Source organism: Hipposideros armiger, unplaced genomic scaffold (assembly GCF_001890085.2).
Source record: "Hipposideros armiger isolate ML-2016 unplaced genomic scaffold, ASM189008v1 scaffold_207, whole genome shotgun sequence".
NCBI lineage: Eukaryota > Metazoa > Chordata > Mammalia > Chiroptera > Hipposideridae > Hipposideros > Hipposideros armiger.
Window position 1 is genome coordinate 665,244 of NW_017731557.1, and position 13,865 is coordinate 679,108.

At 35.1% G+C, this 13,865-nt stretch overlaps 1 protein-coding gene across 1 annotated transcript in view; it reads left to right on the forward strand.

Moving 5' to 3' along the window:
* BIRC6 (baculoviral IAP repeat containing 6) overlaps positions 1-13,865 on the forward strand; it is a 211,100-nt gene that overhangs the window by 48,814 nt on the left and 148,421 nt on the right. The window contains exons 10-18 of the mRNA XM_019653801.1: positions 1,757-1,906; positions 4,761-4,986; positions 6,714-6,874; positions 8,243-8,332; positions 8,814-8,945; positions 10,886-11,064; positions 12,028-12,161; positions 12,707-12,868; positions 12,968-13,099. Of these exons, the coding sequence (XP_019509346.1) occupies positions 1,757-1,906; positions 4,761-4,986; positions 6,714-6,874; positions 8,243-8,332; positions 8,814-8,945; positions 10,886-11,064; positions 12,028-12,161; positions 12,707-12,868; positions 12,968-13,099 (1,366 nt within the window). The remainder of the gene's footprint in view (positions 1-1,756; positions 1,907-4,760; positions 4,987-6,713; positions 6,875-8,242; positions 8,333-8,813; positions 8,946-10,885; positions 11,065-12,027; positions 12,162-12,706; positions 12,869-12,967; positions 13,100-13,865) is intronic.

A 13,865-nucleotide genomic window follows, 5' to 3' on the forward strand; every position in this document is an offset into this window, starting at 1 on the left:
TTGTAGAAGCTCTGGATTCTGATTTCTCCCCTTTGGAGATCGTTGTTGCTTTGTTTGTTTGGTAACCCAGCCGGAGTAAATCTGTGAAATATATTTCTTTTGCGGTGTGTACCTGCTGATATCTCACCTCACTTTTATTTTTTTTTTGGTTTTAATTTTTAAGTCTTGTTTCTTATTGTTGCCTCTGTGTCCACATAGTACTCAGCCAACGATTTTGATAAATGGTTGTGCTAAAATACCTTTGCTGGTAAGGCTGTGTTCAAGTGTGCCCTGGCTTTATTTTCTTTATTTTTATTATCTCTTGTGCCCTCTCAGGTCTATTCTGCATAGGCATGGGGCTTAATTGACTGGGAATGTATTGATGGCTTGGGCCCTATCTAGTCTTTGCTGCACATGTGTACAACCCCTGATCAATGTAGGATATGTGGAGAGCTTACCAAGCCCCCTATGTTTCTCTCACTTCTTTTTTTTTTTTTTAAAGATTTTTAATGGGGAATTGGGGGAAGGGGAACAGACAAGTTGCTGTCGTTTTGTTCTTCAGTCTAGCTTTGGAGGACATTGCTTCACTGGCCCAAGTTGGCACCATCATTGCGCTCTTCCTGTGTGAGGCAGATCAGTTGCTGGCTTCTGGATGGCCGCTCACTGCGGCTGCTGGCCGCTCACGCTGGCTGCTGGCTACACATGGTAGCTCATGGCAACCCACTGTCACAGGGGCTGCAGCCTACGCCGTTGCAGGTGACTCACAGCAGCCCAGCTCCAGGTTGAGCTGTTGTTCAGCATCTTAGCTGTGGAGGGCAGTGTCACTGGCCCTCATATGTGGGATCCGAACCGGGGCCCTCTGGCGTCCCAAGCTAGCTCTTAACCAACGTGCCACTCGGCTGGCCTTTCTCTCACTTCTTTTAACCTATGTTAAATCCCTTGTTATTTCTAGTGCTTTGCCACAAACAAGATGCTGACTTCAGGTAGCGGAGTTGATGGGCCTCGTTTTCATTGCCTCTGAGGCAGTTTAAACTTGCGAAATCCAGTGAGCCACCTATGACCGTAGTAGTGAATCTGATGCTTTCATGGCTTGCCCCATCCTGGTTGAATGACAGTTTTTTCCAGACTTATATAAAGTTACTTTTCACGAAGAGGATGTATCATCTTTAATCTGTAATTCTGGAAGTGAATCTCCAAATAGTCTTCCTAGACTATACTTTAATTCATTAATTTTTGTCTTAAAAATTTGCTGTTAAAGTACTTTCAGTTTTTTTCTGTGATAGAGATATAATAAGTAGAAATTCAATTTGATTTCGTTTAATTGTGAGTGCTTCAAAAAATTAAGAATCTTTGTTGTTCTGTTTTGTTACTGCTGGAATTAAGAGATTGTGTTGTGGATTACAGTACAGCTAGTGCATCAGTTTCCTCATCTGTAAAGTGGCCACAATAATTGTCCCTATCTCAGGGTTTTTGTGAAGACTACATGAATTAATTTAAGCATTTAAAATAGTGTTTTACACATAGTAAGTACTACATAAATAGCTATTGATATTTTCACATGAGTATGTTATTTGCCATTTTCTTAATTCAGTTTAATTTTCAATTTTCAGTTCCTTGGCAATGTGATTTATAAATTCTTGGAGATAAATCACTTTAGTAGCCCTCTGTATTTGTGTATTGAGTGATATTAAAATAAGTTTCTCAACCAAGTAGTATGCATTTGTATGTTGACCCATTTTCCGTGTATCTGTGTTGATGGAGTTTTATTACACTGTAGGTGGTGAGCTTCATTTTCTCCAAATTGGAGGAACCTGTGATGATATTGATGAAGCTGATATACTAGTGGATGGATCTCTTTCTAAAGGAATAGAACCATCTTCAGAAGGTTCCAAACCTTTATCAAATCCTTCAAGTCCTGGCATTACAGGTATGATGTTACGTTTTTAAAGGATATTTAAAAAATGCAAGTTCTTAGTCAAAGTTTTTTTAGTCTTTTTTATATCATCCTAAACATTATTTCAGTTTGTATGGTCAACTTTTGGTTTCTTTTTTGAGGGAGTTCATTTCCCTATTGAAATTCTTTTACCAGGCTTGTTTTTGTACATTATTTATCATTATTTTTCCAGTTGTTGGAAAACGTTGTAAACATTAAAATAAGAAATGGTTTTCATCCTGTGGTAGGTTGACCAATATTGGTGAAGTCACCTAAGAGATAAAAACATTATATTGGCTACTAAGGAGCTTTTGTTTTAGTTAGGGAGAAAAGAACAACAACAACATATGAAAAGAGAAGAGTTCATTAAGTAAGCATAAAGTCAGGGAATGGCCAGTATTACTAAACAGTACTACGGGAATTGAAAAGCTGAAAAAATATCCCCTTCTTGGGATAGTAGTATATTCACCCTCGTTGCTCCATTGTGAAACTTGAGATAGGTTTGTTTTTATTCGTTTGTTGTTTCTGCCTTTTCTTCAATCTTTGTTCTATGCTGCCTTCTAGGACTATTTTTTCAAAGGAAGTAATGTTAGCTTGTTTCTCCTGCTTAAAAACCTTTGCTTTGTGGACTTTTATGAAGTAACTCCATTCTTTTTCTCAATGTTTAGTTACAGTAAGCTTTTTTCATGATTTCTTAATTGTGTAATTCAATTTCATGCTCTTCACATGTTACATTGAGCTCTTTCCCGAACCTTCTGCATACTGTTAGTCTTTTTGTACTTCCACAGTGCTGTTATGTATTACTTTTAGTACTACATTTTATCCCTCCAAATCTGGCATTTAAAAGAAGTTTAATAAATCTTTAATGAAAAGTGTTTAAACTCTAAACATATTCTAAATACAAATAACACATGAAGTTGGTATTTGATCTTAGTGAACACTTAAACATTCTTCTTTGCACCAAAGGGAAACTTGCAGTGATTACTAGTGTAATAATACACATTAACTTTAATAATTATTTCTGTAATACATGGCAGTCTTCACTACCCTATATGTCAGGGGTTCTCAACCTCAGCACTATTGACATCTTGGACTAGACAACTCTTTGTTGTGCGAGGACTGTCCTCTGTTGTATAGCAGCATCTCTGGTTTCCACCTACTAGATTCCAGTAGCACACACAATTGCCCCCATTCAAATGGTCCTTGGGAGGCAAGATTGTGCCCTAGTTGAGATACACTGACTCATGTCTCTTGCTATATTTAGTCAAGGCTTGATTGTCTTGATGGACTATACAATTTGGTTTAAAAAGCTAACATGTTGAATGTTTTCATGTTTTATAGGTTATTGGTATAATGGAAAAGAATTTTCATATAGAGTTCATAAAAATACTATTTAGTAGAAAAGCCATGAATTAGGTTATAAAGAAGGAAATACAGTCGTTCGCTGCATAACGACGTTTCGGTCAGTGATGGACCGCATATATGATGGTGGTTCCATATGATTATAATGGAGCTGAAAAATTCCTATCGCCTAGTGACGTCTTAGTCATCATTACATTGTAGCACAACGTATAGCTCAGGTGTTTGTGGTGAGGCTAGTGTAAATAAAACAACTGTGCTGCCAGTCATATAAAAGTGTAGCACATACAATTATGTATAGTACATAATAATTGATAATAAATTACTATGATAGTGGTTTATGTATTTACTATACTATACTTTTTTATCATTAGAATGTACTCTTTCTACTTATAAAAAAAAAGTTTTACATAAAACAGTATGCCATGTTACACCAGTAGTAGTCTCATACGTCTCATGTTTACTGTGTCTCATGATTCCATCATTTTCTCTTGTGCTTGATTTAATCTCGTGTTCTTTCATACAGTAACATGCTATACAGGCTTGTAGCCTAGGAGCAGTAGGCCATACCATATAGCCTAGGTACGTAGTAGTCTATCCCATCTAGGTTTGTATAAGCGCACTCTATGATGTTCGCACAACGCCGGAATCACCTAACAATGCATTTTTTAGACCGTATCCTGTTGTTACGTGGTGTCTGACTATAATGTAAGGAAGGGTCATTGACATGCTATTAATATTTACAATTTAATACAGTGTCAGTCAGCTCTATAAAGTTCTAAGCTTTGAGAAAAAATGTGGTTTGAAGTATATGTGTAATAATTTTATAAAACTTGGTGTAAATTTTCTTTGTGAAAATATTGTAAACCTATAAGATTTTGTATTTTAGTCTTTTTTTTAAACTTACTTTTGTTAATGGGAATTCGGACAACAGCCTTTCATCTTTTTCTAATGTTAGACAGTTCACCAATATGAATACATGTATTTATAAAAGAAAACTAATTTCTCTGAAGCCAGTTGTTATTCTCATAATGTTGGTATAATGTATTTTTAACAAACACAAGTGGAAAGAATACTGTTTGATAGGGCAGATGTTATGTACTTGCTAATGTTTAGCATTTTGTTTTGTAAATAACAGTCTAAAAATTAATTATTGATCTGATATAAGTTTGGCATGCATAATAAGTACTATTACTTATGTTGCCCTTATTCATTTAGTGCTAGTTTAGTTAGGAGTCCTCTATCAAGTTTCTCCAATAATGAATACCCTCTCTATAATTTAAAATATTCAAAATGGATTTTTCTTATGCCTGTATTGTAGTCATTGCTAGTTACTTTAGTTGCATGTAGATATCTAACCCACATTATTAACTTTCAGGATATTTGGTAAGTGTTGCAGTTGAGTAGACAAAAGCATAAATAAGATGACTTACTTTTTTTTTTTTTTTTTTTTAAACCTATCTCAAATTCTACATTCACTATTGTTAAGGAGTTGATTTATTGGTGGACCAGCCATTCACCCTTGACATCTTGACATCTTTAGTGGAGCTAACCCGCTTTGAGACTTTGACTCCACGGTTTTCAGCTACTGTTCCTCCATGCTGGGTCGAAGTTCAGCAAGAACAGCAGCAAAGGAGGCATCCTCAACATTTGCATCAGCAACACCATGGAGATGCTGCTCAGCATACTAGAACTTGGAAACTGCAGACTGACAGGTAAAACATTCTTCCAAGGTATTTACTTTTAAGTCCATATTATACATTTGTTAGAAGCAACATAGAATTCTTAGATACATCACTGTTTCTCATAACTTTTTTATATTAATAGCGTTTGTTCCTTTCATTTGTCACCTTAATTTTGGGAATTACTATATTCTTAGTTGTAGGATAAAATAGAGTAATCCATCATTGCAAATAGTTTGGTCTCTCAGTCCACAGGTTTACTGAACAGATATTTAGTTTTTTTTTAGCTGAGCCATCCTGCCACCTGTTGGCAGCTCAGCTCAGGCCGGGACTTGAACCGCTGTTGCTTAGAGCTCGCACTCTTGAACGACCTCTTAACCTACTGAGCCACTCGACCTGCCTTGAACAGATATTTAAATGCATGTTTTGTGCAGGTACTCCTGTACGCACTAGTACTATAACAGTCATGGAATTTATATTCTAGATGGGGACACACAGACAGTAAGCAGATATCTACTATGTCATATGGTCATAAAAGCTGTGAAATATGTTAAAACAGTACGGTTATAAAGTAGTTGTTGGGTGTGTACATGTGTGAGAGTAAGAGAGAAAATGTGTACGATATTTTTAATATAAGGGGCCTAAGAAAGTCCTCCATGAAGCCTTAATTCAGAGGCCATAACAAGTACAAAGACCCTGAGGAGTATGTTTTATGAATTCCAGGAAGAGCAAGAAGACCACTGTTGTCGGAGTGCAGTGAATGTAGGGGAGGGTGGTAGGAGGCAAGGTCAGAAGAGGTAGCCGGTAACCAGACCATTAATGCCTTCATAGTCCATAGTGAGACGTTTATGCTGAGTGAGACGGGAAGATGTTAGAGGGCTTTGAGTATAGTAGTGATGTGATATACTTTATATATTAGAAGGATATGGTGCGACTACTGTGTTGACAGCAGATTATGAATGGTTGTGGTGTGTATGTTAGGGAGGTAGTGATGGAAGCAAGGATTCTAGTTTGGATGCTAGTGAGGTAATCCATGTGAAAGGGTAATAGTAGCTTGGACCATGGTGATAGTTGATAGAGGCAGTGAAAAGAGTGGTCAGATTCTGGATATAATTTGGACGATAGAAGGAACAGTATATGCTGATGTATTGAACATCTGGTATGAGAGAGAAGAGTCAGGGATGACTCTAAGGTTTTGGATTGAGCAAGTTGAAAGTGGAATTTCTGTTTACTGAGATTGGAGTGGGTAATCATAAAATTTGGGTTTATTTATAATAAACGAGATGGCTAGTAGACATTTGGATGTGAGTCTAGAATTTACTGGAGGAGTGTGGTTTGGAGATTTTTTGTATAGATATATCTATATATCTATATAAAATTTAAATTAGAATGGACATTTATAAGAAAATACAAGAAGTTCTTAGTTTAAAATTGCAGATTCCTGGGACTCTACTCATAGATTTAGAGTGGGGCCCAGGAATCTGCAGATAATTCTGATGCATAATAGTCCACAGTGTAAGAAACAAAGATTTATTATAATGTACAGTCCCCAAGGCAGGTGTCGATTTCTAAGGTAAGATCATTCAATTGCTCTAAGTTTACCTGTATTGGGAACTGCTTATCTTCTCTTTTGATCCCGTTGGGAAGCATTGTTTTGTTGGAGGCTAAAAATCAGAGTGTGAAAGGGTATATTAATGATAACATGGTTATGGCCAAAGAAAGATTTTTGCTTTATTTGCATTTTCCTCCTTATTTGACAGCAACAGCTGGGATGAACATGTATTTGAATTGGTTCTACCTAAAGCTTGTATGGTTGGACATGTGGGCTTCAAATTCGTTTTGAACTCAAACATCACCAATATTCCACAGATACAAGTGACACTGTTGAAAAATAAAGCTCCAGGCTTAGGGAAAGTCAACGGTAAGAATGAATCAAAATTTGTATTTGAAGATTTTGTCTTGTAGTTGGTTTCTTAAACTAATTTTCAACTTGGCTGTTTAGGTTTGATGGTTTTACCCTTTTTTCCTACCTGCTCCACCCCACTCCCACTCCCACTATTTTCTTGCTCTACTTTTAGTAATTTTATAGAGAAGAATTAATCCTGAGAATATTTTAGAGCTTTTCAGTAACTTAGTATTGTTCAGAATTGCATAAATTTGATTAATTATGCTTTTGTTTGAAAATGCAGTTAGTTCCTTTGTGAATTAGTTGCACTTTTATAGCATTACTAGACTTAAGTTAGTATTATGCAATCACTGCACTGTACACCTGAAGCTGATGTTGTAAAATATTGTATGTCAACTATAATTGAATATATATGTAGTCATGGGATGTGGAGTATAGTGTGGGAGTTGAATCAATAGAGTTGTAATAGATATGTATGATATCGGTGGTGGGGGGAGTGGGGTGGCGGATTGGGGAAGGGGGTTGTCACTTTGAGGGGTAAAAAGTATAACTGTTGCACTGTGTTGTACACCTGAAACTAATTTAAAACAAAAAAAATTAGCATTATGCTTCTTAATAGGAGTATTTTAACATTACTCTTAATAGGACACTTGATTGGGAAAGGAACTTTGTTATGAAAGTCACATATTCTTTTAAGGTTATTAGTGAAACCCAACCTCTCATGGAATGCCAGAAGTTACCCATCTTAATTTATTTTTCTTAAAAGTTCAGAATTTGATATATTGAGTTATTAAAATAGATTGGACACATTTAGCATATTGGGAACTAGATGTTACTTCTCAGTACTTCCTCCTTAATAGGTTAATTTAAAAGGCAGGAGATAATTTCAGAGTAAAATGGCTACTTCACACCAGGGGTAAAAACGTTGAAACATGAAAATTTTCCTATTTCCAAAATACGTGTGTGTCTGTGTGTATATGTGTGACTTTTTGTCTGTGTGTATCCTTTTGAAACATGACAGATTCTGATTTAATACAGTCTAGGAAGTAGGCATTGGTAGTTTTAAAACTGCAGATGCTTGTCCTCTGCAGCCTGGGCTAAGAAATTGAGTGCAGCTACCAGCAAATTATTTTGTCAGGTGAATGTTTTAGTACCATTAGGGGAGAAGAGGGTATGAAACAATTCATTGAATCTAATTTTCTTCCTCCTGACAACCATTTTATAGCATCTGTGATGAAAATCACAGCAGTTCCCAGTTTAACAGAAAATTTTTAGAATTTTAGGCACATAAGTCATTGATATTTAAGCAAAATTAAGTTTACTAATATTTTTATCCTCTAGAAACAGCAGTAGATAGGCAGATCACCTTTCCTTTGTCTCCAGCTCTTAACATTGAAGTGGAACAAAATGGGAAACCGTCCCTGGTTGATTTGAATGAAGAAATGCAGCCCATGGATGTAGAGGAATCACAGTGTGAGTGAAATTACAGAGCTGTTGTCCATGACAGTCAAAGGAGTAGTGATCCAAATGCATCATGTTGGGCAGAGATTTCCTTATGGCTTGCAAAAACTTGGTTTTAAGAACACGAGTAAAAAATAACCTATAATTCTGCTTTGGCAATATGCTTTAACTTGCAGCTCATCTTTGTGTAAACAGCTACGCTAATACTTGCAATTCTTGTTGCTTAATATCTTGGTATTTGAAATCATGTCATGGTTTTACTATTTTTTTTGAAAATCAAGGTGAATGTAAATAAAATGGGAATAGAAAACAGTATATCAGATAATTGATTATAGTTTCTTGACATTGCTGTGAGTTTTTAAACTTGAACACATTCTAAGTATGGTATTTTGTGTGGTGGCATTATATGTAAGTGGGATGGGTATTTGCTTATTAAATACTACATTTTAAATTACAAATTCATTTAAAAGAAAATGTATATATTTCTTTTTAGGTCTTAGATTATGTCCATTCTTAGAAGATCATAAAGAAGACATTCTGTGTGGGCCAGTGTGGCTTGCTAGTGGCCTTGATCTATCAGGGCATGCTGGAATGTTGACGTTAACAAGCCCCAAACTTGTGAAAGGTAGAGTAACATATTTTATAAAAGCGAAATAAAACCACAGTTGTAAAAGTACATTAAAAAGAAAACTGATCTCAAAAAAGTAAGATACTGTTTTGTTTAAGATTTTTATTAGCAACTCCATCAGTTTCCTGGTAGTTGAGGTGATTCCCTCTCATAAATGACTATTGTTACGTGAGACTTCTGATCCTAGACGTTTTTTTGTCCTGCAGGTCTCAGTGCTTTTTGAAAAAGCATAAAGAAAGTGAACACAGTGTGATATGGCATGTTTGCCTTTCCCATCAATTTAAAGCCCTGTGTCTTTGGATTGTTTATTATATATTGTTTTATCTTCTCTTAAAAGGATTTTTATAGAACAATTTTGATAGTATAGATGTAATGATTTGAGTGTCTCACATAAACATAAATTATAATTAATGTATATTTTAAAATAATTGGCTACAGTGTACATATAGATATTGCAGTAGTACGACTTTTACTTCAGCCTTTGTATCCCAGGGGTGAGTAAAAAAGCCAACAAACAAAACACCTAGCTCGATGATTGAAGTAAATTTGGAGGTGGCGTCCACTGTAGAGATCCTTCCCCAAACCAAGAAAAATATCAGTAACAACTTTTAATTTGTGTACATTCTCTTCATAACATTTGTCCACGGATATATACAAGTTTTAATATGTTCTTTTGCCTGCATCCCATTCATTCATTAAGTTTCTGATACCCTATGCTGTTGTAGGTCACATACTTGGATACAGTAGTGAGCAAAACTAATAAAATCTCTCATTGCTGAGAGTATAAGTTAGTTTTGTTGAGTGAGAGTGTGAAACTTAAATTTTTATGTGAAAATAAAAATGTTGGCTTTGATAAAATAGGATGCAATTATATGACACATATTTCAAAAGACTAGCTTTTAAAAGTGCTAATTTTCTTAGAATTTACTAACAATGATTATTTTTGTCACGAAATTTCCAAAAAATATTTGGAACTGGAGAAAATGATTGCTAAATTTGTATGGAAGGAAAAAGGACGCTATGTGTCAAATTTGGAAAAAGAAGATTGAAAGGGAGGGTTTTGTCAGTTATAGAACATTGGATAATAGAGCAATAAGAAGGGTGAAACAGTGAAGTGCGAGCCCAGTAGGTAGACAGATCAGTCAAAAACAACAAAGGTAGCTTTTTTAATCACAGAAAGATTACTGTTGAAGCAGCAGTAGGCTGATGGTTTGCTGGTGGGTGTATTTAATTTCAGGGTATTTTTGCAATGTGTTTTATGTACAGATTTTATAATATGACCTCAGTTTAGTTAAAATAAAACATACACTGGAGATAATAGCAACCAGTATTTATTGAGTGCTTCCTTTGTGACATGCACAGTTATAATAAGTGTTTTAGTTACTTTTTAGGTAGATACTATTTTGCTCATTTTACCTTTGAAGGAACTGAACCACAGAGGTTAATTTGTCACATGCCTAATAAATGGCAGAGCCATTATTCAAAACTAGGTAGTGACTCCAAAGCATGTGCTTTTTCAACACTTAGTATTATAATTAATATTATAATGCTTAGTGTATGTGTGCATATGCATAAAAAGATGGATACACATGATGTGTCTCTGGGTATCTTAATGACAGTTTTTTTGGTGTTTGTTTTTCTGTAGTTCGCAATATTTCTGTTAAATTGAATAACTTCATTGGGGAAAATATGCCAAATGTTTATAACAATTAGTCAAAATTTTCTGTCTTATGCTGTTTTGTATAAATCCCTGTAGCTTTTTGTTCTTTTACTACTAACATGTGAAGGTTATACAGCCATATTATACTCAAACAGTGTAACTTGAAAAAATTCTGAACAGGTGTGTGGAGTTTTATTGAACTTATTCTATAAAGACGAAAAACAATTTGCTCTTTTGGTGACTCAGTTATTTATCCCACTCTGCACTGCTCCTCTAGGTATGGCAGGAGGAAAATACCGTTCGTTTTTAATCCATGTCAAAGCCATGAATGAAAGAGGAACGGATGAGATCTGTAATGGTGGTATACGTCCTGTAGTAAGGCTTCCGTCCCTAAAACACCAGAGTAACAAAGGGTATTCACTTGCTTCACTTTTGGCAAAAGTTGCAGCAGGCAAGGTATGAAACTGTTATTTTGAACTTTAACAATGATGTTTTAAATATTGTGGATGAGATTTGACACACTATTGAAAGTGGCTTGGACCCTTTGTTGATTTTTCAATAGACATTTGGCTTGTTTATATATTTTTTTTACAGTGACTTAAAAAGATAATTAAGAAAATATTTTGAATTAAAATTAAGAAGCTATGTAACATAAAGTATATTCAGTAAGGAGTAATTGTTAGTAGGTACTTACCTTTATAATTATTTTAGGCCATAATACTCTTCTTAGGTGTGCGAGTCTGTTTCTGTGCCCTCTGTGGGTACTCAGCCTTTTTTTTTTTGGTAAACATTTGTGTGGGTGCAGGAAAAGAAATTGGGAAGTGATTTTTGAGACAAACCATAATTTTCTTGGTTGATTTTCTATAGTACCTGTGTACCATGCAGTTTCTTCATAATTGCCTGATCTTGGATTTTCCTGAACTCTGGAGATTTTGTTTCTTTATCATCTTTGTTCATAAACAATAGCAATATCAGTAACACCAATCATCTTATATTTGTATAGGTCTTCCAATTTTTCAAGGACTTCTGTGTACTTTATCTGATTTAATCCTCAAAATAATGCTGAGGTAGGCAGAGCAGGTGCAATTATCATCTCCATTTTTCATATTGAAAGGTAGTGAACCTTAGAGATTGGGGAGCTGGCATTATCCCATATAGCTTGTAAGTGTTGTAGCTGGGACTTGGACTCAGGACTTTGGCTTCATAATCTTTAATCATTGGGTTATTGCCTTTAAAATGGTAACTGTCTTATTTTCTTCTACAGTTCTGGAGGAATTGACTGAATATAGGATAAAAGCTATCATTTTAATTTGAAATTTGTTTTGACAGTCATAATTACTGTTCTTTATTTGAAAACTTTAATAGTAAGTAATTTTTAGTATCATTTGCTCATTCAATTATTTATTTTTGTATATTTAGGAAAAATCATCTAATGTTAAGAATGAAAATGCAAGTGGTACTCGTAAATCTGAAAACCTCCGGGGCTGTGACTTACTTCAAGAGGTCTCAGTCACAATTCGAAGATTTAAGAAAACTTCAATTTCTAAGGAAAGGTAACCTCATTCCCTTTTCCTGCTATTCTTATAGTAATAAAAGTACATACAAAGGAAGACTTCCAGTAACCATACTGACACACACACAATATTTTTAAATCTTTTACTTTTTGTTTGCTTTTCATTTCTGTTATTAAGAATTTATAATCTCAATGAGGGTGTGAGTTGTCTTTCTATTTCATTGGTTTATCTCTGGTGTCTTTATACTACTTGGTATATACCAGTAATACAATATTTGTAGCATGAAGAAAGAAAGAAATATAGTAATTTGAAGTTTCACTTTGTGAATATAATACATTTTTGTAAATTCGTTTCTTTTTAAAACTTTGTACAAGCCAAACATTTCTTACATACTATGTTAAATCTTTTAATACCATAACATTAAATTCAGAGACCAACATTTCATTGTAATATATAATTTTCAAAAGTGTTTTTTAATTGTGATATTCATGATTTAAACGAAACATTATATGACCCATCAGGTTGTGATAGTTTTAGCCTGTTTCATTTTGGTTGTTAATATATTTATATTTTGTTTTTTGTAGAGTGCAGCGATGTGCCATGTTACAGTTTTCAGAATTTCATGAGAAGCTTCTGAACACTCTTTGTAGAAGAGCAGACGATAGCCAAATCACAGAACATGCCCAGAGCCTTGTGTTGGATACTCTTTGTTGGTTAGCTGGAGTGCATTCAAACGGACCTGGAAGGTTAATAATTAAAAGATTTTACTTACCACTGATGCTTGCCATTTGGATGTTATGGTTGGAAGTTCAAGATGAATCTAAACATCTGCTGTTGTTTTGCAGCTCAAAGGAAGGAAACGAGAGCCTGCTTTCAAAAACACGAAAATGTCTCTCAGACATCGTGCGTGTTTGCTTTTTTGAGGCAGGACGAAGCATAGCCCATAAGTGTGCCCGATTCCTAGCCTTGTGCATTAGGTTGGTGTTTTTTGTTTTTTTTTCTTCTTTAAGTTGAAAGTATACTTCGTTAGGTGCACCTGCAGTTTGGCAGGTGATATTTTGTCATTAGTTTTATATGATCTTTGTTGAATGTATGTATAACGTAAGCAAATTTTCAAAAGTTAATGAGGGTTATTGAGATTCTGAGAAATAATCTTGGGTTTTTAGGGGGAAAATGTCATGTTCAATAAATCTCATTAATAAGGGCCGGCTGAGTGGCTCAGTTGGTTAAGAGCTCACTCAAGGGTGTGAGCTCTGAGTAGCAGGGTTACCAGTTCGATTTCCGGCCCGAGCTGAGCTGCCACTGAGCTGTCAACAGGTGGCAGGATGGCTCAGCTAAAAAAAAAAAAATAATAATAAATAAATATATTAATAAAAGAAGTCTCCTAGGCTTCTTTGCCTACTAGTAGCAGTTTGGGAAGTTTGTTAAGGACAACGCGTTCCCCACCTTCACTCCTGATCTCCGTGGTTGTCTTTGGATCCTTCACCTGAGACCTTGTTTGTTTCCTGTTCTATGACAGTCTTCCTGGGCTTGTTTGTAAGATATTCCAAATTGTTTTCTCTGGATCCCGAGACTGAAACTATTTAGGAATTGGTTAAAAGCTCATAGTCAATATTGACTACCTGCTTGTTAACCCTTTGGTAAGGAGACTTGATCATTGCATAAGAAAACAGTTACAAAGACACCCTTAGTGTAATCAATTTCTACTATCTTTCTGCATGTCCGTAGGGTTTTAAGGCAGAT